Raw genomic sequence first — 24658 nt, 5'->3', positions numbered from 1 at the left:
CAGATGTGTGATATCAAGCTATTGGTTTTACCTGGGGCAGCCATTGTAGCTACATCTGGTATCACAATAAGAGTTCCTGTAAAATCTGACTTGTCTCCTGCCTGTGCTGTTTCCACTGCCTCAGCTCGTAGGACAATTTCAACACTGAAAGCAAATTATTAGATAAAACTTTGAATTAGATATACAGTGTATCAATATATAAATAAATGCAATTGACTATTACTACTACACAAGTTCTTCACATACCACATTGGTTGGACATGGTTCACAAATTACTAAGGGCTGTTCCATAAAAACATACATGGGACCCAGGGAAGGCACTTCCAAATCTCAGCGATGGGTAGGTGTCATATATGTTTTCGCATAGTGGAAATGTAAGTGAAATTTTAATTTGCGTCTATAGGTGGTTACCCCATTTCTAAAGTGCCTTCCCTGGGTACAATGCAGGGCTTCCAAACTTTTTTTGAGCCAGCCGGACATTTCATATCTTATACCGATTTTAAATCCCTTTAGACTTAGTAAATTAGGCAACTATGATAATCAGTTGGCCATCATATATGATATAACCAATGATTGACATTCAAACGATATTAAACTTTACTTTGATATAAATTCAATGTTCTGACGTAAAGTGTTAAATTGAAAGTGCAGCATTCGAAGTGTGCAACATCAGCGTACTAATTCTGCCTAATTCCGCTTTAGACTCTTTATTTGTGCAAAATAACGCTGTCAAAAGCTTTACTTTCGTTTTTAAAATCACATTTTCTTATGCCGGATGTTGACCTGACAATGGAGAATCACGGATCAGAGACGGATACGTAATATCCGTGTAAGTTTACGATTGAGTTAAGTAGCCTTTTCAAGTTATTTCTTCAAGAAAATACTCGAAATGAACGTTAGATAAAGGTATCAAGGATAATTTAAGCATTATTGAAGAATTAGGATGCATAATTAAATTTCCCACCAGCGGACAATAGACACATGCGCACACGTGTACTAGTTCAAACAACGTGGTTATGACGATTATTCGTTTAAAACCTTTTCAAATTTTTCATCAAATCATATTTATTAACGTATTTCTTATAATTTCAATCTTTTAGACTAAATTAATTAGATGCAACCCGCTGAAATGTAAGAAAATAACTTTGAATACCCTTTAGCGTACCCCCGTTTTTAACACGATGTACAGTGTTTTTAAATATAATAATGAATATCATACAAATTCGAATTCATTTATAAATATTCTTATTTGAAGAATTATTTTAAAATCTAAAGATACTTTTTTAAAACTGAATGCTCATTTACAATAATATCAACAAAGCGTAATTTAATAGGATGTTGTTCCATACACGCTTACATGTTTGACCTCGTTTACCTGATCACCTTTATGTTCATTGTTATGCATCATCAATTCTATTGATTAAGACAAGCTAAGGTCTCTCATCAAAGGTAATGACCTGTAATCAGTGAATGATTTATGGCTTCAATATTACTTATTGAAGGGATAATTGTTTGACAGCTTGTTTTTTAAATAAAAGAACAAATGTTTTTTCTACTTTTTATTGATGTACCAAGCCGTGCATGTGTGTGCCCAGAGGATTAGACTAACTGAGACACTTCAAAGTATGAAATATGCTGCATCAGTTTAATTAAGCCCAAATATGACAGAAATATCTTTGTGAAATAGATTGCCACAATTATAAACTATAATGCCCAAACGGACATTTTTAGCGATCGATAGTTGGTAAAAAAGTGAAATGACCGTTTTATGAAAATGCCTTGAATAACAAAAAGTGGCAAACCTATGATATTTGACCGTTTGAGGCTGAGAGCAGCCAGACTTTTTATATAAATTTCGGTCAAGTCCGGAATATATGACCGTTTTGGAAGCTATGGTACAATGTATGTTTTAATGGAACAGCCCTAATACCATGAGATGCAGAAAACTTAATATCCAATGAATAATAATAATTAATCCACAGTATACACAAAATTGAACCTTATTGCAAAATCTCTAATAATCCTGGAGTTAAATGTGGTTTGTTATTTGAGGCATACCAATTTTCATGGACTTCGTTGGTATAGATGAACCAAGAATTTAAAAAGAATTACATATTTTCTTAGGCTTGCATGCAAATGCAGATCTTGACAAATCCACAAAATTAAATATCCATGAAAATCCAAGTTTCCCTCAATCCATGAAAATAAACGTCAGAATCGATAGTACTCTATTTTCTCTTAACTTACCTCCTAGGAATACTCCCTCTTGGCAGCTCAGCCTGTGTTTCCTGTATTCTGACTTTCTGGAAATCCACAAACTTTGACTTGTTTACATCAAGCATGAACCGTGACCTGTTATTACAAACTGGATTCCGACAAATTGAGGGCTGAAAATAAAATATATCAAGCATGAAAAGATGTTTTCTTTCAATTTCATCAAATGGAAAGCAATTAAATCAAGTCTGAACTATGATAAATTGTATGACATAAAACTGCAGAATAAAATAAGGCCAAGAAAAAGGTTTGTTTGACTTGCTTGCTTTGTTTGTATAAATGTTTGCTCAAGCATTGTAATTAAGATTGACATCTGCAAACAATACAAGTAGGCGGAGTTAAACCTGTGTGTAGGTAAATTTGATTATTTGATAATGTCCAATCAAATTTAAATATAATGTATACAAGTTTAAATCCGCCTTTTTATGTTGTTTTCAGATGTCAATCTTTAATTACAATGCTTGAGCAAACATTGATACAAACAAAGCAAGCCAAACAAACCTTTGTCTTGCTAGCATTATGAAAAGAGCTGTAAGGGTTATTGTAGTTGCAGAAATATGTTTGGTGAAGCCTTTTCAGAATCTAGTAAACAATTCCACTAAATTCAGATACTAAGATTGTCTTGACCTTGCAGTAAGGTTCAGCTTTTAGGTTTTGTCAAGTGCATGAAGGGATTTTCACCTCTTTTCCATTAAATAGTAATTGGGACATGTTGAAGGGTTTTTTTTTGGCATGAATGCTGCTGACAGTGATAAATTCAATTGGATATATCTCTCTGCATTATCAATGGATATTATTTGCCCAGGTTGTAAATTAAATATAAAATCTCCTTATCAACAGCAAACCTTTTTACAGAAATTCCTGCAGCCTAGATAATTTTTCAGAAGTGTACATCCAATCATTTTGTCATATATACCTGTGTATATTTAAATTGTTGTTCCACATCTTTTATAATAGTTCTGCAATCTAGGCACATGAAAGTTCCACTGACCAGTTCTGGATGGACAGGGTGGGTTCGTACAACTTGACCAGTAATTTTTAACAAGGTTCCTATCTTTGCTGTTGTCAGTTCTCTCACTCTAAAGCACATAATGATATATTGAAATTGTCAAGTGTAAACATCTATCAATAAGTACATTAAGTTAGGTCCTTATGGTCCATCAGTTTCAGGAGATGTTTTTTTTTTGTTAAAAGTTAACAGACGACAACAACAGAGGACCCTAACTAATGAGAAAATCTCATTTGACACTTTAATTGGGTTAAAAAGCCTCCAAGACAAAATATATAAAATGCTTTGAGAGTGCCATGTTGTAAAATTAGTTTTTAATACATCCCTAATGTATTTAGACAGCAAAAACAAAGCTGGCATCCCCATATAAATAATCAATATCAAAATTTCAATATTCTAAGCAATAACATGTAAATTTTATACATATTCTGCAGACAGGTTTTTAACAAATAGCCCTTTATAATGGGTTAAAAAAAAAGCATTTTTAGTTTCCGTTTTTCATGTCATAACTTTCTCTAATCAAAGCACGAAAGCGCTGTAAAGGCAGTTAATTACAGGTTGTGTGTATTTTAAGTCCAGTTATATCATTATCTTGCATAGTACAGTGTACTTATCAGAGGTGGCTTTCAGTATTTAAGATTTAGAGTTCTCTAATGATATTGAATAAGTTTTATGAATGTCATATTCTGAGCACTATATGAAGGCGATTGTTCTCACTTGTTTATGAACTAGTGCATTATGTCCAGTTTGTACCTTTTTTATCTATGTTTATAGTCAAATTAGTTATCAAAGGTACCAGGATTATAATTTAATACGCCAGACGTGTGTTTCGTCTACATAAGACTCATCAGTGACGTTCAGATCAAAATAGTAACAAAGCCAAACAAGTACAAAGTTGAAGAGCATTGAGGACCCAAAATTCCAAAAAGTTGTGCCAAATACGGCTAAGGAAATCTATTCCTTGGATAAGAAAATCCTTAGTTTTTTCATTGGCAATCATAACACATCTCCTTATTTATATAATGATCTATATTCAACGACCTCAGGTACAAAAAAAATGTATGTAACTAAACTATGATGGGAAACCTTTGACTTCTTTCTTTATATAAACTTTTGATTTGGTACCATAGAACTATGTAGAGTAAATGTACATTGCAACATGTCAACTCTTTCAACTCCAAGCAAAATTATATTTCCAAGCATAAAGTAATTTATGAATGAAATAAATGCTCCGCTGGGGCGCAGCTTGATACGACCACAGAGGTCGAACCCTGAACAGTTGGGGCAAGTATGAACACAACATTCAAGCTTGATTCAGCACTGAATTTGGATTGTAATTAAATATTTGACACAGCATAGGTTTCTGACACAGAATGAAAGTGTTCTAAGATACTTAAAAAAATTTAATTTACCTATTCAAACCATATCATTATTATTTGCTTTTATATATAAATCAGAAATAACCAATTTAAAATGGAAAATTTTAAAGAAAAAAAAGGAAAAAGAATCCCCCCCCCAAATTTTTTGAACCCCCTTATGATTCATCACCCCAAAACTCAATCCCAGCCTTCCCTTTGTGGTATGGTACCTTGCAGTATAATTTCAGAGAGATCCATACTCTTGAACACATGTTATTGTCTGGAAACTAGAAAAATGCTTGTTTTTTGGCCCCTTTTTGGTCCCAAATTCCTAAACGTTTAGGGCAATTACCCCCAAACTCAAACCCAGCTTTCCCTTTGTGATATGGAACCTTGTAGTACAATTTCATAAAGATCCATACACTTACACACAAGTAATTGCCATGAAACTAGAAAAATGCGTTTTTTGCCCCTTTTTGGCCCCTTATTCCTAAAATTTGGAGGCAATTACCCCCAAAATCAATCCCAGCATTCCCTTTGTGATATGGAACCATGTGATACAATGTTAGAGAGATCCATAGACTTACACACAAGTTATTGTCATGAAACTAGAAAAATGCTTGTTTTTTGCCCCTTTTTGGCCCCTAATTCCTAAAATTTGGGACAATTACCCCCAAAATCAATCCCAGCATTCCCTTTGTGGTATGGTACCTTGCAGTACAATTTCAGAGAGATCCATACACTTGAACACAAGTTATTGTCTGGAAACTAGAAAAATGCTTATTTTTGGCCTCTTATTCCTAAACTTTTTGGGCAATTACCCCCAAACTCAATTCCAGCTTTCCCTTTGTGATATGGAACCTTGTAGTACAATTTCATAAAGATCCATACACTTACACACAAGTTATTGCCATGAAACTAGAAAAATGCTTGTTTTTTGCCCCTTTTTGGCCCCTAATTCCTAAAATTTGGAGGCAATTACCCCCAAATTCAATCCCAGCATTCCCTTTGTGATATGGAACCTTGTGATACAATGTCAGAGAGATCCATAGACTTGCACACAAGTTATTGTCATGAAACTAGAAAAATGCTTGTTTTTTGCCCCTTTTTGGCCCCTAATTCCTAAAATTTGGAGGCAATTACCCCCAAAAATCAATCCCAGCATTCCCTTTGTGATATGGAACCTTGTGGTACAATGTCAGAGAGATCCATACACTTACACACAAGTTATGTCTGGAAGTTACAAAAATGCTTATTTTTGGCCCCTAATTCCTTAACTCTTGGTACCATAACCCCCAAAATCAATCCCCACTTTCCTTTTGTGGTATTGAACCTTATTTTAAAATTTCATTGAGATCCATTCACTTAAACTAAAGTTAGAGTGCGAAAACTAATGTGTCTTGGGACGACGACGCCAACGTCATACCAATATACGACCACAAAAATTTTTTTGCGGTCGTATAAAAAGGAGTTCTTAATTAAGAAATAAACTGATTCGCTGAGCGCAGCTGGATACACCCGCAGAGGTACTACCCTGAACAGCTGGGGCAAAAATGGACACAATATTCAAGCTTGATACAGGTCTGAATTTGGATTGTAATTAAATATTTGACATATTATAGTTTCTGAATAAATGTAGTCAATGAACTTGAAATCGGTTATATGAATTGAATTTATATTCGATTAAAGATTTCTTGCTGTTGTGCAATACACTGTTCTGTTGTGCAATACTTAATAAATCTGTTGCCAGACTATAAACAAATAAAGTTCAATTTCTTCTCAATGTCATATTTGAAATTTATGAAAATCAATAGGGAGATTACATCAATAGCTATAAATAATTCACCAAAGTTTCATGTGAACTGCTTAAAGCAATTTTCAGTTGTTGTCCAAAAACTGGAAAATCCCCCCTTTTTTAATGAATAAAACCCCATAACTCAGAAATGTAAAATCTAAAATTTATAAAATTCTAAAGGGAGCTTACGGATTGATAATTTAGTCTTAGATGCAAGATTTTTTTATCAGTTGTTAGTGGCTTTGAACTAGCTGTCAGTAACTGCGAGTACTCTCAGATTTGTACTTAGTGTCTTTTTGTTGTTTGGATGTACAACTACCCGACCACGTCCACTTGTATTTGTATTTATCCATCTGATGAGTTTAGCCTCTTTCAACTGATTTTTATAGTTCTTTCTTATATTGTATTGTTACACCACTGTCCCAGGTAAGGGGGAGGGTTGGGATGCCGCTAACATGTTTAAGCCCGCCACATTCTGTATGTACATGTATGTGCCTGTCCCAAGTCAGGAGCCTATAAAAGTGTAATTCAGTGGTTGTCGTTTGTTTATGTGTTGCATATTTGTTATATTTGTTCATTTTTTTACATAAAATAGGCCGTTAGATTTCTTGTTTGAATTGTTTTACATTGTCATTTCTGGGCCTTTTATAGCTGACTGTGCAGTATGGGCTTTGCTCATTGTTGAAGGCTGTGACCTTTAGCTGTTAATTTCTGTGTCATTTATCTCTTGTGCATGTGTGGAGAGTTGTCTCATTGGCAATCATACCACATCTTCTTTTTTATATTTACATCAACAGATATAAAAAATTCACCAAAGTCAAGGTGAGACAACAAAACTTAGTTGTAAGATCTCTGAAATTTTTTACAGGGTACGAGTTATTCTCATTGTTGGAGATTGTACGGTGACAGTAACACCTGTAACTGCTTAAACCCATTTCTTATGCACTTTAGTTTGATAAACTCACTGAATATCATACCACATCCCCTTATTTTTATATGCATTACAATTTACATGTGCATGTAATTGTAAATATATATATATCAGAACAAAATTCATTGCGTCACTTTTATTTATGCATCCTTTGGCACAATACAAGTTCTAAAATTACACAACATAAAACAACTAAATGTTATTTCAGATGAAAGTTTTGTTTCAGTTCCATTCATAGGATTTATTAGAATTTTGTATGTTTTGCCAAGTCCAATTATTCGCTCTATGTGACATAGAGACAGTTGACTAAACCACCAGGTGTCGAACATTCAAGAATTTTCAGTGTTTCTGTTTTTATTTGATGAAAAGGTTGCCTGAGCTCTAGGAGCTTTAGGTTTTATCACGGGATATTCTGTGCTGTCAATAATAATCCAAGTCGTAGGAAACTTTAATTTGAAGTTGGATGGTGAAAAATACCTGACTAAACCACTAGATGGCCAAGTGTTAGCCTCACACCACTGTTTAGACATAAAAACAATCCATGTATACACAATATTCTTAACACTAGATTCAATCTAGAATCTAGACAGTTCAAAGTTGGTTGTATGATGCCTCAATTTCATCAAAGTCATAAAAAAACTGATTTTCAACTGACACCCTATCAATTTGAAAATATACGTATCTCAAACAATGTGCTGCTGGACCAAGTGTGGTCAAAACAAATAAAAATTTAGTATACCAGACTACACGAATGAATTTTATTTTTACAGGACATTCGGTCTGGTAAACAACCTAGCTTTACCAGACCGAATGAAATTTTACCAGACCAATTTTTTTACATATAATTGTATATTATCCGACAAAATACAACAAACTTATGACTTGTTGTGCCCTACTCCTCTCCAAAATGCACAAAAACAAAGTCATGTGACAAGAGTGTATATTTCGATGAAAGTTGTGCACAATTGCTTGAATGCATTTCAGTGATAAAGAAAAGTAATGTAACATTTTATTGGATTTTGACATGAAAATTATTTGTGAACTAAAAATAATTTAGAGTTTCTGTATAAAATATTTCCTGAATCTTCTTTCTTTTTCTTATATCTTTTGGTTTTCAATTCTAGTGTTTATATTTCATAGCTGTATTTTGTGAACCTGCTTGGATTTTTTATTTTTTTATTTATTGTATTTGATCGGCAAAACCCGGAATAGGCCTTATCCGTTCCCGGAATCTGATCCGGTACTGTCTACATTTCCGGTTGATGGCAGCCATTGTTGTTTTTGTCAGTCAGATATGTTTTTACTCGGATTTACACATTACTTGTTGGCGATTTTCGGCATAAAGCTAGCGGTTGAACAAAATAAACATCGTTGTCATGAATAATAAAGATGAAAATGAATTTCGAGATCGTTTGGGTATTTTGCTCCCAAAATTGGGAAAAATGTAGGGTTTTTAGAAAAATCCATGAAAAAAACAACACCGGACATTCGGACCGGAATTCAACAAAATTTTACCAGACCAATCCATTATTCACCGGATTTGTCCGACGGTCCGACGAATTTCGTGTAGTCTGTATACAACTCTAAACCGGTATAAAAATGCATGGCTGTGTCAAGTGTCTTCATTTCAAAATTCTCTGCGGAAAACATAGGCATTGATGGTGTTTGCGTAATTCCATCTGTGAAGCTCAACATTAGCTCGGCAGTTGGTGGTGGACAGTCATAAATCCTTTCTGCAGTATGAATGACTTCTTCAGGAAAACCAACTTTACAATCAAAACTTTCCTCTAGAATTCTACTACAATATTCATCGAGTTTAGTTCTTTTATTTTCACAGGAAACTGCCCTGATTTTTCTTTTTGCAGACGATTCAGTCTCTTGCTTGGTCCGGGAAAATAGGCTGGGAATTGCAGTAGACTTAAGTCTCTGTATGGTGGGTTTGCGCCCTGAAAAAGGTTATAAAACATTAGTTTTTTTATAATTAAATGAACTTCCATTAGCAATGTATACTTTGTACTACCTGGCGAAATATTAACTAGATTTATTCATTACAAATCCAAAGGACAAACAATGAGAGACTTATGCAACAAACGTACATTGTTTGTACCTAAATAACAATAATATAGATGAGAGCATGTCATTGTTTTGTTCCTGTTAACAATGTCATTGATATTTTTCAAGAAAGTCTATGAGGCATAGCTTATGCATTCCTGTCATTACTACATTAGCATAATTACTGCTTAAATAATTCTCAGTATGATATACCTCTTGTAAGAAATCATTATAATTGTTACAATTTGTAGCAATCACCAAAAAATCTCAAACAGATCACATTGAATCGTAATCCAAAAAATTATGACGTCTTGAATTACCCACCCCCTTTTATTCTAAAACGATAATTGCGGTTGTAAACAGACTTTGGTTTATTCGCATGGAGATTACATATATAACTATATATTTCACAAAGAAAATAGAGTTTTACCATGAATAGTTTCCTGCACGTAGTCTTTTTCAGTAAAACGTGCCTTGCAAACAACAGCTGATTGAGATGGACTCCACGATATCATCGTGTTCTCGTCCAATCTGCGTATGGGCCATGGCGTTGATCCAACTTTTCCTTCTTTTTAAGTCATTTGGAAATGCATGTCCTCCTCTTAAATGACATCCAGGTACACAACAACAAGTACTTGGCATCGTTAATTAAAAATATAACTGAAATAGTTGCACAGTGCAGAAACCGGAAGAAGAGGAACAGGATCCGCTACCACGGCGCCACCTATTCAGGAACGATAATTTGCTACTTTATATAACTGCGAAAATAACGTTAGACGGGTTCACGTGCATAAACAGAAATGCGCTTTAAATTGTATAATATAATTCATGTTCAGTCGACCTTTAATTATTATATCAACGACTGAAATGATTTATAAACATCTAGATTGCAGATAACACTCGAAATTAACCCGAGCTCTTTCCACACGGAATTCAAATAATTCTAGTTTGTCAATCGGTTGACTGCTTATAATGCAAAATACTAATATATCAAAAGTTTTTAAAACTAACAAAACACAATGATCGTTTCTCTATTTCCCAATGTAAATGAAATGAAACAAAAAACATTTTATATCGCAATAAGAAGAGGAGAGAATTCAACATTTCCGGATCTACTTGGAGTCTAATGACCCCCCACGTAGATAAGTTGGATATCGCGGAAGGAAGGATTAACCCGGCAACTAGAAAGGCATTAAAGCACTGCCTTTAAAAACTGATTATAAGAAATTACACAAAAATAATCTATGAAAATTATTTAACCTGACAAAGAAACTCCAAATAAATATGAGAACTCACTTTAGTCTGGTAGGCACATCTGTAAAACTAACATAAAACTCTTTTGCAGGTGGAATTTGTCCCCAATCCTTGGCATAATTTCTGACTGCTCTACACAGATAGGGGTAAACTCTAGACAAATAAAGAAACAAATAATTATTTTGTAAACATAATCAAACTACCCAAACTGCAAACAGACAAAGGCAGCTGTAATGATAACAGGCCATAGTCATTTTTAGTTGTACTTTGTAATTGCCATGGTGGAATAAACAGAATTTCTATTTAAATTACAAACTCATAAAAGTTACCAGACTTAATTTTGTACGAAATATTTATGTTTCGTCTACAAAAGACTAATCAGCGACGCAATGTAAACTGCTCTGTTATCTAGTGGACAGCCAGTACACAAAGTGACTTACAATTACAGTGTTCCTGTCTGTCTGTCCAAAATGAAAGGATGGCTGGCACTTGGTGCCTTAACCCTTCCCCCCTTCAGCTTAAAAAAAAAACAGTAAAAGTGACGCCACCAAAATTCAAACTTGATCTGTGTATTGTTGTAAAAAGCATTGTGTATAAGTTTCATAACATTTGGTTGAGGCAAACTTGTTAGAGAATGGAAATGAAAAATTTTACAATTTTTCCATTTATAAAGGGGCATAACTCTAGAACGGTTAAAGTGACGCCACCAAAATTCAAACTTGATCTGTGTTTTGTGGTAATAAGCATGGTGTACAAGTTTGATAACTTTTGGTTGAGGCAAATTTAAGTAAGAGAACAGAAACCAATTTTGGGACGTACGTACAGATGGACAAGGGTAAAGCTTCAGCGGGAGCATAAAAACTTTTCATATATCTTTCAGTGTATCTGGTAAAATTGTTTACCTGATTGTGGTTTGCCACTGGATGTTAAGCAATATACACTGATTGTGGTAAAACTCTAATTAACGGATAATTTTGAAATCCAGGTACAAATATATCTATCCTTTCTACAGTTATATCACCTCTGTTTGTGATTGGCTTCTGATAGCATTTCCCATTCAGGGAACTGATAAATACAATACCTTATATTAGTTACTGACCTGTAATATTCCTCCAGTATCGTTACAGCCAATTGTTGGTTGAACTTCTCCACGTCTTCATAACTAACAGTCAATGTGTTCCTTTCAGGTCTGATTAACTCCTGAACTTCTGATAAATACTTTTGTTGGTCGTCAACTTGAAATCTGAAATTAACAACACTTATCTTTTAGAATCCTGAATAATTAACAATCATTGCAAAGTTTTATCAGACATTTTCAAAAGTCTGGTTAAATTTGGTTTTGCACAGTTCAGTAAGATTTGTTCTTACTATACAAATCCTTGGTTCCTTATAGCACCAAATAATCAATAAAAATAAGAATTTTAACATTACTTTATCTACCAATTGCCCAGTAAAAAGGTTCAACAAGTACACCTAATATTTATATAATAAAGCGCTTCTTACCAGTTCCGCAACAATATGAAAGACCTTATCATTAACTCTTGTAATAATGTATATATATATGAAAATAATGGAATTAATGGAATTAACTATTGTAAAATAAATGAAGAATGTGTCCATGGAACACAGATGATGCCCTCTCTTGTATATAACGTTATAGAGGTCACAACTAGAGAACTGTAAAAGTGACCCCACCAAATTCGTCTTGATCCATGTTTTATGGTAATAAGCATTGTGTACAAGTTTCATTACATTTGGTTGAGGCAAACTAAAGTACGGGAACGGAAACTTATTTTGGGAAGTACATACGTACCGCCGTGGTGGACTCATAAAAAGGTTAATGCTTAATTCAACTGTAGAAGACTGACAGGCAAATTTAGCAAAGGGCATTTCTACATGTAAATACTTATTATATAGAATTGTTTTTTCCCCAATGGAATCCTTATTTTTCAACCCACAAAAAGATGACGGAAAATTACAAATCAGGGTTAATATTCATATTACATGTATTACATTAACATGTTCTTGTTTTGAATGTGTATTTAATTTGCTGCTGGACATTGCAAAGTCATCCATCATCAATTCTCAAATGTCATAGATCATGTAGATATATTAAATTCAAATGCATTTTATGTTTCAGGAAATTAAAAACTTTACTGGATTTTGCTGTCCTCCACTGGCTCCAGAAGGTACCAAAATAAACATAGTTGTGAAAGATTTTTAAAAAGCTCCATTCTATACATGGACAATACACACACAATAAATATATGCACAACAATAGGTGGTATAAACTGTGTAACCAAGTGTTTTTATTTTGCCATCTTCTGCAGACTGGAAAAAATGCAGTCATAAGATCCAGGCAAGAACTTTTAAAACATAAAATGCACAGAACTTTTATTATAACATGAGGGTACCCAAATTGCACCTATTTTGACAGTTTTTTCACCTATGTTTTTTTATGATCTAGACAAAAGTTTCCATTACGTTTTTATTTTGTAGATGTATCATTATTTACTATATGGTTCCACCAATTTAATTTTGAATCCATATTGAATCATAGAAAAATGGGTTTGAACAGACCTCCAAACGATCCATGGTTCTGTAATGAGGAGTACCCAAATTGCATTCATGCTTAAATTCACATCCTTAAAAGTCAAATAACAGATCGTTTGTTTTATTTCTTCAAATATTTTGAACAATTTGACATTAGTCCATGCTTATTGTTCATTTTTTAAGAAATGAATGCTTGTAACATATTTTATTTGGGGTAACACGAATGACCGAATAACACTTGAAATTTTAATATTAGCACATATTGGTGACTTTTAAACCTTGATTATTTTAAATAATATTATATTATATGTGTATTTTATAACTTAAAAATGATTAACAGAAAGCAGGTAAGTTCATAAAGATCGTTTTAAATTGAGTGTGTACATCCAACATGGCGACCATTGTGATTTCCTTGGTCGCCATGTTGGATGTACACACTATATTTAAAATAATCTTTATGAACTTACCTGCTTTCTGTAAATCATTTTTAAGTTATAAAATACATAAATAATATACTATTATTTATTAATCAATGTTTAAAAGTCACCAATATGTGCTATTATTAAAATTTCAAGTGTTATTCTGATAATAACGGTGTTATTCGGGGTTGCACTAATGACAGGACGATTGCCCGGATAGTGACAGGACGATTGACCGGATGAGATATAAATAGTCATAACTTTTTTGTTATTCGGTAGATTTTTTTAATATTTGTAGACCTTAGAGATATTAAACTATATTTTATGAAAATAAAATAAAATATATGAAAAAAAATATTTTTGAGCAAATAAAGTTTACCGGACGGATTTCACACTCGCCGATATACGCTATACATATATTCAACTGGTCGACAACAGGTGTTAATATCTCTTTTGTTTTACAATATTTGTCAATGAAATTGAGGAATCTGTGAGAATAATAAATATATAATACGAAAATATAAACTTTATAGTAAACAAAAATGTTTTTCTGCAAAAAAAGTTGACCGGACGGTATTGACATTCGCCGATGTACGCGTTGATTATATTGAACTGATCGACAAAAAGTGTTTATATTTTTTTTGTTTTACAATATTTTTACATGAAACTAAGAAATATGTGAGATCAATTTATATATGATATGAAAATATAAATTTTATAGTAAAATAAATTGTTTTTCTTCAAAATAATTTGACCGGACGGAATTAACATTCGCCGATATATGCTTTAAATATATTGAATTGATCGACAAAAAGTGTAATATTTTTATTGTTTTATAATATTTTTTCATGAAATTAAGGAATCTTGGAGATCAATAAATATATGATATGAAAATATAAACTTTATAGTAAAAAAAAATGTTTTCTTCAAAAAAAGTTAGCCGGACGGATCCATGTGATATGCCAAGAGCAAAAGGTTATATAAATCGTCTTTGCTCAGTCTTTCTTCCTCATTGACTTTCCTTACTAGGTTCTCAACTTGTTTTACATTTCTAGCATTTAACACTCCTTGGTGTTCACCAGAAACTGAACCATTTGATATGTTTTCCCTGTAAACATCCATGGCAGTTTTGTCACCTGACTTTATGTCATGTTCTATTTTTCTTAATACAGAAGGAGCAGTGCGTGTATACTCAGGGGGATGTGACTTTTTGCTGTTCCCATGGCCAACGGGTACATACACCGTTTCATCTCCCTCACAATGCACAAGTATTAAGCTTTTGTTACTTTTGAAACTATATGCAGTTTTCTTAAACTGTAAAGAACCAACTGGTCTTTTTCTACCGTTTGTATTGTCTGTTGTTCCTGGTAATCGGATTTTGTAAAAATGTTTTTTAAGAACATCATTACCAATGGTGACTGATTTTGTATCATTATTTATCCACAGATATTGGTCACATTTCCAATCTTCTGCCCCAGTTTGAAACAAGTAAACTTTGGCTTATAAGGGGGAACATTCGATGTACGAGATGTTTTAGGATTTATTAAAATATCTACTATTTCTGTTTGATGTAATACATCTGTATACATATAGACAATTGACCCACTGTCCATTTTGATATTTTTATTCTTAATTGGATTCTAATTGCCAACTGATTATATAAGGTAATTCAATTAAATGTATTTGATGTCTCAGGTGTGAAAACTTTAATGACATGTTATTTGGCTTGATTAGTGATTACGACAAGTGTCAAAATTAGATTAATCTAATTAAATATAAGTACTTATAGTGTGCCGTGGTGAACCCACTCAAATCAACATTTTGGGCTCAAAGTTTTTACTATAAAGTTTTTATTTTCGTATAATATATTTATTAATCTCAAATATTCATTTATTTCATGGACAGATATAGAAAAAAGAAGAGATATTAACACTAGTGTCGATCAGTTCAATATATTTAAAGCATATATCGGCGAATGTTAATTCCGTCCGGTCAACTTTTTTTGCAGAAAAACATTTTTGTTTACTATAAAGTTTATATTTTCGTATTATATATTTATTATTCTCACAGATTCCTTAATTTCATCGACAAATATTGTAAAACAAAAAAGATATTAACACTTGTTTTCGACCAAATGAATATATGTATAGCGTGTATCGGCGAGTGTGAAATCCGTCTGGTCAACTTTAATTGCTCAAAAATATTTTTTTTCACTTATTTTGTTTTATTTTTATAAAATATAGTTTAATATCTCTAAGGTCTACAAATATTAAAAAAATCTACCGAATAACAAAAAAGTTATGACTATTTATATCTCATCCGGTCAATCGTCCTGTCACTATCCGGGCAATCGTCCTGTCATTAGTGCTTCCCTGTTATTCGGTCATTCAAGGTACCGTTTTATTTGCCAATTTTTAAAAGATGACTTTTTGTGGATGTCCCATAGCGACGTTTCCATACATTTAACTTTTTCAGGTGAACACTTCATGTGTTGATATATACTGTGAACGTTTTGTGTATATCTAAATATATTTACCATTGTTGAAAGACGTGCATAGTGTCAAATCATAAAAATACAAATGGTTTAGTCTCTAGGAAAACTTGCAAGATTTCCGCTGCTATTTTTGATAAATAGGTGCAATTTGGGTACTCGTGCAATTTGGGTACCGTGACGTTATATCTAGCATGCCTTTAAACATTCCTACATGCACCAGTTTGTCTAAGATTTTGTGTTGAAAACAAGGCCATACTTTTAATATTTGTTAATTTCCTGTATACCATCGTAAAATATGATATAGAAGTAAGTTTTCCTTATCAATTTTTCAAAGTTAAGAAATCATACTCCTCTAAAAAGTCTTGAAAGAGTTTTTGGCATCTTTCTCCAATCTGATCTTTGACTTGATTTGTAACGACTGCCTGCTCTGCAACATCCATGACTTCCTGAACGTTTCTTGCAATGAATGTTTACAACAATGAAGATTTTCCCGCCAAAGGTACACGTGGTTCATATCACATGATTCGACAATTAAATTGAATAGTCTACCCTTTGGGAATTCGGATAACCTTAGGGTTCTTGGTGTTGTTGTAAAGGTAAAGACAGTAGACAAACTAGTAGCTTTTCAAAAAACGTGCCGTCTCGTGAATACTATATAATATATTGAATATAAAAATTGCTTTGGCATAACATGGATTTCGTATTTAAGTAATTTGTTAACTGTCAATGTATTATCTCACTAGTATAAACAAGGATTACTATTCAAATCATTGGCATAATCGAGGGTCTGGATGGGGTTTACAGAATAAAGCGCCGTGTCAAAAAAAAATAATGAAAAGAGACAAATAAGCCGGAAAAAAAGAATAGCGAATAATGAAATATTATAAAAAGATAACTGTGGAAAATAAAAGAATAAGGTTATATAATACCGATTGCAGAAATGAATGATGTTCATAATAAAGAAATCATATAATTACAGATTTTAACAGTAAATTAATTCTCAGTATGAAAATTTTACAGAATAAGGGCCAAGCAATGACAAATAAAATACATACATACAAGAATACAACGAATAACAATTAATTTCGATACACAATGTAATATTATAGTGTTATGAACTGGCTGTTTCTGTATTGGTTATAGATTAGACTGGTTAGCAGTATTGGCCCGAGACTCGTATAGTCGAGGGCCAATATGTAACAAAAAATTTGTTCCGGCGTGACATTTATCCGCCGGAACAAATTTCATAGGAAATATGTTCCACCGGAACTTATATCACAGAAAATATATTCCAGCACTGTAAAATTTGTTCCGGAACTAATTTTTTTGGCCAAATGTGAAATAAGTTCCGGAACAAAAATCATAGCTCCATGAATGTTGTTTCAATTAATATTAAAAAGTTTTAAATGAGTTCCTGTGACATTAGTTTTAAACGAACATGTAAATATTTCATAGAAACTAATGAATAAGTTCCGCTTAATCATTATTGCACACCGAAACATTTTCTTGTAATACTTAAATTATAATGCAAGCTAAATGCTGTACTGAGTGTACTTGCATGGTATACATTTGCAATTGAAGGCATGACTGTATATAACTATAGGATGAAGATAAGAAATAAAAGCGATGGTAATGTATCATAATTTGTATTTATGTTTTGTGCGGTATTCCTCCTTGGTTCCTGTTAACTGTCATGGGCTTGGCCCCGTGTTTTAGTCATACATGTACTTAGGACATGGCACAGTTTCAAAAGAGTGTGTTTTTTTTCTTCATGTCTTTTGATATTTATAAATGATCAAGTCACTTTGTCCTTTTCAAATTAGTACATATGTTCATCTTAAACTATACTTTTTTTCTGAAAGATTTTTCTTATTCTAATCTTTTCTGGTTCAAAAGTGCCATTTAGATATTTTTTACAGAGTATATAATTAAACATTTGCTATACTCCATAGGATCCAAACTGCATGATTTACACTTTTTATCTATTATATTATTAATATAATACTTATTTTTATAATGCACTTGAATGATAACTTTAAACTCACAGATGACAAATGCTCAGTATATAAGATAACTTGTTTAACCAGTGGAACATATTTCACAGACAAGGAACTTATTTCACCAGGTGAGGAACAAATCTCACAAACTCAGAACTTATTTCACCAGGTAAGGAACAAATCTCATAAACCCGGAACTTATTTCACTAGGTAAGGAACAAATTTCATCAACCCGGTACTTATTTCACCAGGTTAAGTGTGGAACTTATTTAATAGAGATGGAACAAATTATATAGAAATTACCTGTGAAAAAGTTCTCCCAGAACATATTTCCTGTGATATAAGTTCCACTGGAACTTTTTTCACAGGAACAAATTTTGGCTTACGAATACAGCGGATCGAGACTCTATAACAGGGCCAATACAGAAACAGCCAGTTCATAACACTTTTATCAAATGATTTCAATTCTTCGATTAAATCAAGAAACTTACTGTAAAAATGATATATATAGGAATACATATTTGAACTTGTCTTTTCGCAGTTACATGTACGATGCATTATGAAATTTCGGATTTCTTGTCCGAGTACTTAATCTATGTTATTTCAATTAATTTTATCTAGAAAGTATAAAGTAGCTAGGAATAATAATTCAGACAGGTTACTCATTCTTACTCGATCTTGAATCATCTGCGTTCTGATGATTGATCAACGGAAATTAAACCGTGATAATAACCGAAAGTTTTCTCAAAAAGGCCGTTTCAAATCGTTAGAAACGACATCCGTGCCATTTAATAATAAATTTTCTACAGTTACTACATAACTATTATAAACCTGTCCGACAAGGGTCCGTCGCCCTCAGTTCTAAAGACTGTTATAAAATAACTTTATATCTGTCTAGCATTGGTCTATTGCTAAATTGTCAAAATCATTGACGACATAGGGCTTCCGAAAAATTTTTACGAAGATGATGCGGATGGCCGTTAAACGTCCTGTGGATTTATGATTGACGAAATTATATATAGATAGTAATAAAAATTTTCTGACAATTTTGACATAAACATGATAAACACAATATCCGGTGTTTCGATACCAGCACGGGATCAATCATATACAAAATTTCTGGAATTCAACATTTTTTAAGTGAGAAGCGGCTCCTATACGCCATCGATTAACTATTATATTGTCATACAGTGTATATGAGGGTTGGGACAGGGCTGGGCGGCGAAATAGGATTATGTCTGTGCTAGGACCTCCGATAAATATATATATATATAAAATTATATAAAATTGCGGTTTTTATCCAACGCAATCATAGGTTTGAACGTTGTTTTCAATTTAGACTTGTTTATATTTTTTCGTTTGGGCTTGTATTATATTTGCCTTCGGGTTTATATGATCCGTTCATCCTATTTTGATTCCTCAAAATTCAAGAGTCTATCCTAAATTGAGGTAAATTGTATGGCTTTCCAAATACCGTTTCGATTCCTAACATCACTGAAGAGACATTAATTGTCGAAATCCGGATATGGTGTACAAAAACCTTTGCACCTTTTGTTTGCGGTATAACATCTTTTCCGCAAGTTTATTGTTTTCTGTTTAGTATTAAATTTATATTTAAGATCCATTTATTACATCGGTGATCCGTTTATTTGGCAATCGCCAATGGCAGTCAGCAGGGTTTAAGAACATTTGTTGTTCGACCTGTTAGTCAAATGCGTTTTGTTAAAATATACTTTTTCACTCTTTTGGTCTTTTGGAAAATGTTGTTTGTGCTGTATTAAATTTAGACCCCTCTAACAAGAAATTTGTTTTGCATGCACACGTATAAAAATTGCGGTTTTTATCCAACGCAATCATAGGTTTGAACGTTGTTTTCAATTTAGACTTGTTTATAAAATTATATATATATACTGGAATATCATTCTTATTAATATAGAAATATTAGGTCCCAAATAAGGAACATGTTTCATTTTACTTTTTTTATTTCAATTTAATCAATATTTTTTTCTAATGTTTACAATAAATATGTGTATAAATAGCATAGATCGCTTTTGGGGCCTCGGAGGCCGAATGGTCTAACGGTAGCCTGTCAATTAAGGTTGTGAGTTCGATCCCCGCACGTGCGCTCGACTCCAAAAATCTTAATTGACTAGGATTGTCAGTTTTCTTACCGAAGGTTGGTGGTTCTCTCCGGGCACTTCGGCTTCCTCCACCATTAAAAACTGACCGCCATGAACTATCACAATAGTGTTGAAAGTGACGTTAAACACCAATCAACTAAAGCTCTTTTGATATCCACCTGCTAAATTATAGTTTGTCACCGTGTCGGATTTTTCATTTATTCAATGAACATTAAAAAAGATATGAAAGCTATAATTCAGGACTAGGCAATAAAACATTCTTATTATCACCAATCTAATTAAAATATAGTTCTCTGATTTCTTACGAAATGAAATCAGAGAACTATATTTTTATTAGATTGTATTATCACATGCCATAATATTTTACAGTGTTTTGTTTGACTTGTGAGAGAGGGATCTATCTGTTTTTTTAAGAGTTCTTCGACTACACTACCTATTGTCTACACATTCCGTAATTGTGATCCTAAATCAATGCTTTGATTTTCGACCTCTTTTAATTATCCATTTTTTAAATGATTTGATAATGATACTAAGAAACGCAAAAATAAAAAAAAAAACTCTCCACTCTTCGAATATCCACGTGCTTAAAAGACCGTATTCCTTTCATGAATTCAACTGCCGCTAATCAAAATTCAACTTTAAAAAAATACAATTATTTCAAAGCAGGCAATATGCCTCTATAGCTAGATTATGTAACAAAAATCACGTGAATATCTACAACTATTCCGTGCATACCCACAAATATTCCCGTACATATCAACAATAAATATTCCCGTGCAGTGCCAGTAAATGACAAACCTGCGCCAAATTATCTTCAAATAAAACTGTTCGGTCATCAGTGAGTGGAAGAGCTTTTCTCTCTCCTTTTCATATAAATTTACTTGATAAAAAACAAAGCTTCATATATCGTATAACAAACTAAACGGATACCATAATGCGGTTATCAATATGTACGACAAACTGGACTTGAATCTTTCAAACTAATACAAGAACATCTACCGGTATACCGTTTCCGCGGACCCAAGAAATTCAAAAGTTTGATATACCAACATTTAGAAAAATTAATATAAAGGAGTAGGTCCGGTAAGGGCCGATTTTGGCCTAAAAATTCAGGTTCATTTGATAAAAGATTTTGGACACTTTTTAAACACTTAAGTGTCTACTTCAGTCGATTCAATTAGTTTATGTGAAAGATTTGAACTGATTTAGTCATTAAAGACGATCAAATTCAAGCTTAGATATGAAAAATCTATCAAATATGCCATAATATGTCACTATTCAGACGGTTTTTGTCAAAAATGAAAGTGGCCGCATCCGTGTTCATTCTCAACCTTTATATATGTTATGAATTATCAACAAATACAACTTACATTTAAATATTAAGAATGAACACAAATGCGGCCACTTCCATTTCAGACGGAAACCGTCTAAAAATTAACCAAAATGCTAAAATTTCGAAGATTTCAGTAATTTAGCATGACTTAATGATGCTAGTACCCGATACCTGTGCATTGTATTGTCAAAAACAGCCAATATTTATGTAACAGAAGTATTCTTCTTTCCAATAAATAGCTAAAAATTTACATTTTAACAATTTTGTAAAACTGCTATATTTTGGGGCCAAAAAGGGGTCTTACTCCTTTATTAAAATCAAACCTTGAAACCGTACAGAAACAACCATGACAATCACATAAACAAAATTTAATTAAGTTTCCCGTAAAATTTTCGTTGATTAAACGACTATCCAGACAGCGTATCCCCTAGGTCTAATGACAATATCATGGATCAAAAGAAAATACATAATTAAACTTCCTCTAATGATATCATGACTATTGCTGATCAAATACAACATACTCCGAGGTCTCATGGCAAACGCTTTAACCACAATCAACGAATTAAACATCGTTCTTATTTTACACTTGATGATCTCTTATTGGTAAACATCAATTATTATGCAAACTGGTCAAATACCAATTAGTAAATTACATGATATTTATAACAAATGTGATACAATTTCGTTTTTCAGTCCAAGATACGAGTGTACACGTACCATAACAGCTTTTTGTCACCTCGTATTAAAAACATGAAGATACTAACAGGCATTTTTCCAAAAATAAAATACATAACAAAGGGATTTATTTTATCAATTCTTCTAGCAATTTTAATGCCTCTATACCGTTCAAAACTTTATACCTCCATATTTTGATAACATAGAGTCATCTATAATTTCTTATTCGCACAAAAAAAACCCAGTAAAAGTTAAAACTGTATTTATACGTCAGTAATAGAAAACAATGCTCCAGTCAGACCTTCAATATGAGACTCTGAAACATAGAAGTTTAGATATGATCCAAATGGCCATGTAATTACAGGTGACCTAAACATCGTTCAAGACCGATAGGTTATAAACTTTCTGAAAAAAGGACCAAAATATCGTCCACCGTTGAAAGTAAATTGGAAAAAAGTGTGACGGTCGCTAGGTCATTAAAGATGCTCTTTCATCATATTGTAAACATTGGTGTAAGCGGGAGAAATCTGACAAAAAAGTCACTCGATTCTCATTTGAACAAATGTCTGAGTATTGCGGATATTGTGACATATCACATTTCGAAAATAATTAAGAAATTAATAGAAGGGTAAGTAATACGCCCATTTCAAGAATTTTATAATTTTACTGCAGAAATTTACACAAGGGAACTTACTTTAAATACATCTAATACAGACAGCAATAATTGTCCTTTTCTAGATTTGTATATTTCAGTTTCACACGGGAAACTATATTCAAGAATTTACGACAAAAGATATAATTTTTTATTCCATATTGTTAATTTTCCTTTTTTGGACGATGATGTTCCCTTGACCCATTTCCTACGGTGTGTTTTTTTTTTACACAGCTTGTTCGCTTTGTCCGTGTCTATATTCACGTTTATATTCCAATGCTTTCATAGATACAAAGATTAGGAAGTTTGGCTGTAGAATTCTTTTTAAAAACGTGATATCACATTCTAATTTTGACAGCGATGGTGTTTATAAAACTTTTAAATTTTAATACAATCCACGTAATCACATCGACCATTTGAATAAATGAATTCTTAACGGTCATCAATTTGACACCGAAGTAAAATTTAAAATATTGCTTTAATCGATTGCAACATTAATTTCGTTTTTGAAAAATTTTACAATAACTAAATATATATTGCTTTATACGCACAGTTATGAGTACTCGTGATCATTCATCTTGTCCATTCTGTTTACTTATATTTTGGCATTGCACAAGGTCGTGCGTTTCGCAGATTATTCATGACGTCTACACTAAATCCGTTGGGTGTGTATTGGTTGATACTTTAGTCTGGAAGAACATGATTTATTTATAAGTTGTAATTGACTTTTTTAACTAGCTTTCAGTAACTGCGAGTTTTCTTATATCGGTGCTTTATGTCTGTTGTCTTTATATCAGTTATTTTTTTGGTGCTTTGTACCAATCAATTGAGCTAAGCCATTTACAACAAATTTTTACAGTTTGTTATTATTGTTCCAGGTTAGGGACAGAATTGAAAGCTCACAAACATGTCTAACATGCCATATTCTTTATGTGCCTGTCTCAAGTCAGAAGCCTGTAATTTAGTGGTTGACGTTGGTTCATGTCTGTCATATTTGTTTTTCGTTAATTGTATAGTTATAAATTAGTTCGTTAGTCTTTTCGTTTTTGTTCATGGCGATGCCTTTTATGGCGAACTATACGGGATGGGATTTTCTCATTGTTGAAGGCCGTACGCCGTGACCTAGAACTGTTTATATCCACGTCATGTTTTAACTCGGGTGTATAAGTGTCTCAATGGAAATCATCCACATATCTTTATTTTTATATTTGTAATGAATGAGTTTATATTTTATGATTGTTGTAAGGAATTATACCCACAATTTAAGTACTATAACAATTTGACACTCTACGTAATGCAACCACTTGTATGAAGCAAAACAGGGGGAGGGTTGAGATCTCACAAATCATGTTTAACTCCGCCGCATTTTTGCGCCTGTCCCAAGTCAGGAGCCTCTGGCCTTTGTTAGTCTTGTATGTTTTCTAATTTTATAGTTCATTTATATGTTTTGGAGTTTAGTATGACGTCCATTTTCACTGAACTAGTACACATTTTTGTTTAGGGGCCAGCTGAAGCCCGCCTCCGGGTGCGGGATTTTCTCGCTGTGTTGAAGACCCATTGATGGCCTCGGCTGTTTTCTGCTCTTTGGTCGGGTTGTTGTCTCTTTGACACATTCCCCATTTCCATTCTCAATTTTATTATTGTTTTTTTCACATATTTTTTCCCTCAGATTCTAAAAAGCAATAAATAAGATTTACCGATATAAACGGAAAACATTGGCT

General features: G+C 32.8%; 1 protein-coding gene across 2 annotated transcripts in view; it reads right to left on the bottom strand.

The window, feature by feature from the left end:
- The window catches only part of LOC127729600 (DNA replication licensing factor MCM6-like), a 46344-nt gene extending 22720 nt beyond the window's left edge, over window positions 1–23624 (bottom strand). Inside the window, exons 1-6 of one of the 2 annotated variants that reach the window (XM_052237426.1) lie at window positions 16488–16628; window positions 11773–11916; window positions 10716–10826; window positions 3191–3353; window positions 2248–2387; window positions 32–144 (exon numbers count right to left, since the gene is read on the bottom strand). In XM_052237426.1, coding sequence (XP_052093386.1) covers window positions 32–144; window positions 2248–2387; window positions 3191–3353; window positions 10716–10826; window positions 11773–11916; window positions 16488–16579 — 763 coding nt within the window. In that variant the 5' untranslated portion in view covers window positions 16580–16628. Of the gene's footprint in view, window positions 1–31; window positions 145–2247; window positions 2388–3190; window positions 3354–10715; window positions 10827–11772; window positions 11917–16487; window positions 16629–23620 lie in introns of those variants that run through there. The other variant, XM_052237427.1, reaches the window with a different exon arrangement.
- Window positions 23625–24658: the final 1034 nt, after the last annotated feature.

The sequence above is a fragment of the Mytilus californianus genome, unplaced genomic scaffold, assembly GCF_021869535.1.
Source record: "Mytilus californianus isolate M0D057914Y unplaced genomic scaffold, xbMytCali1.0.p SCAF_2, whole genome shotgun sequence".
Taxonomy (NCBI): domain Eukaryota; kingdom Metazoa; phylum Mollusca; class Bivalvia; order Mytilida; family Mytilidae; genus Mytilus; species Mytilus californianus.
The sequence above is the reverse complement of the archived record's forward strand: the minus strand, read 5'-3'. Positions and strand labels throughout refer to the sequence as shown.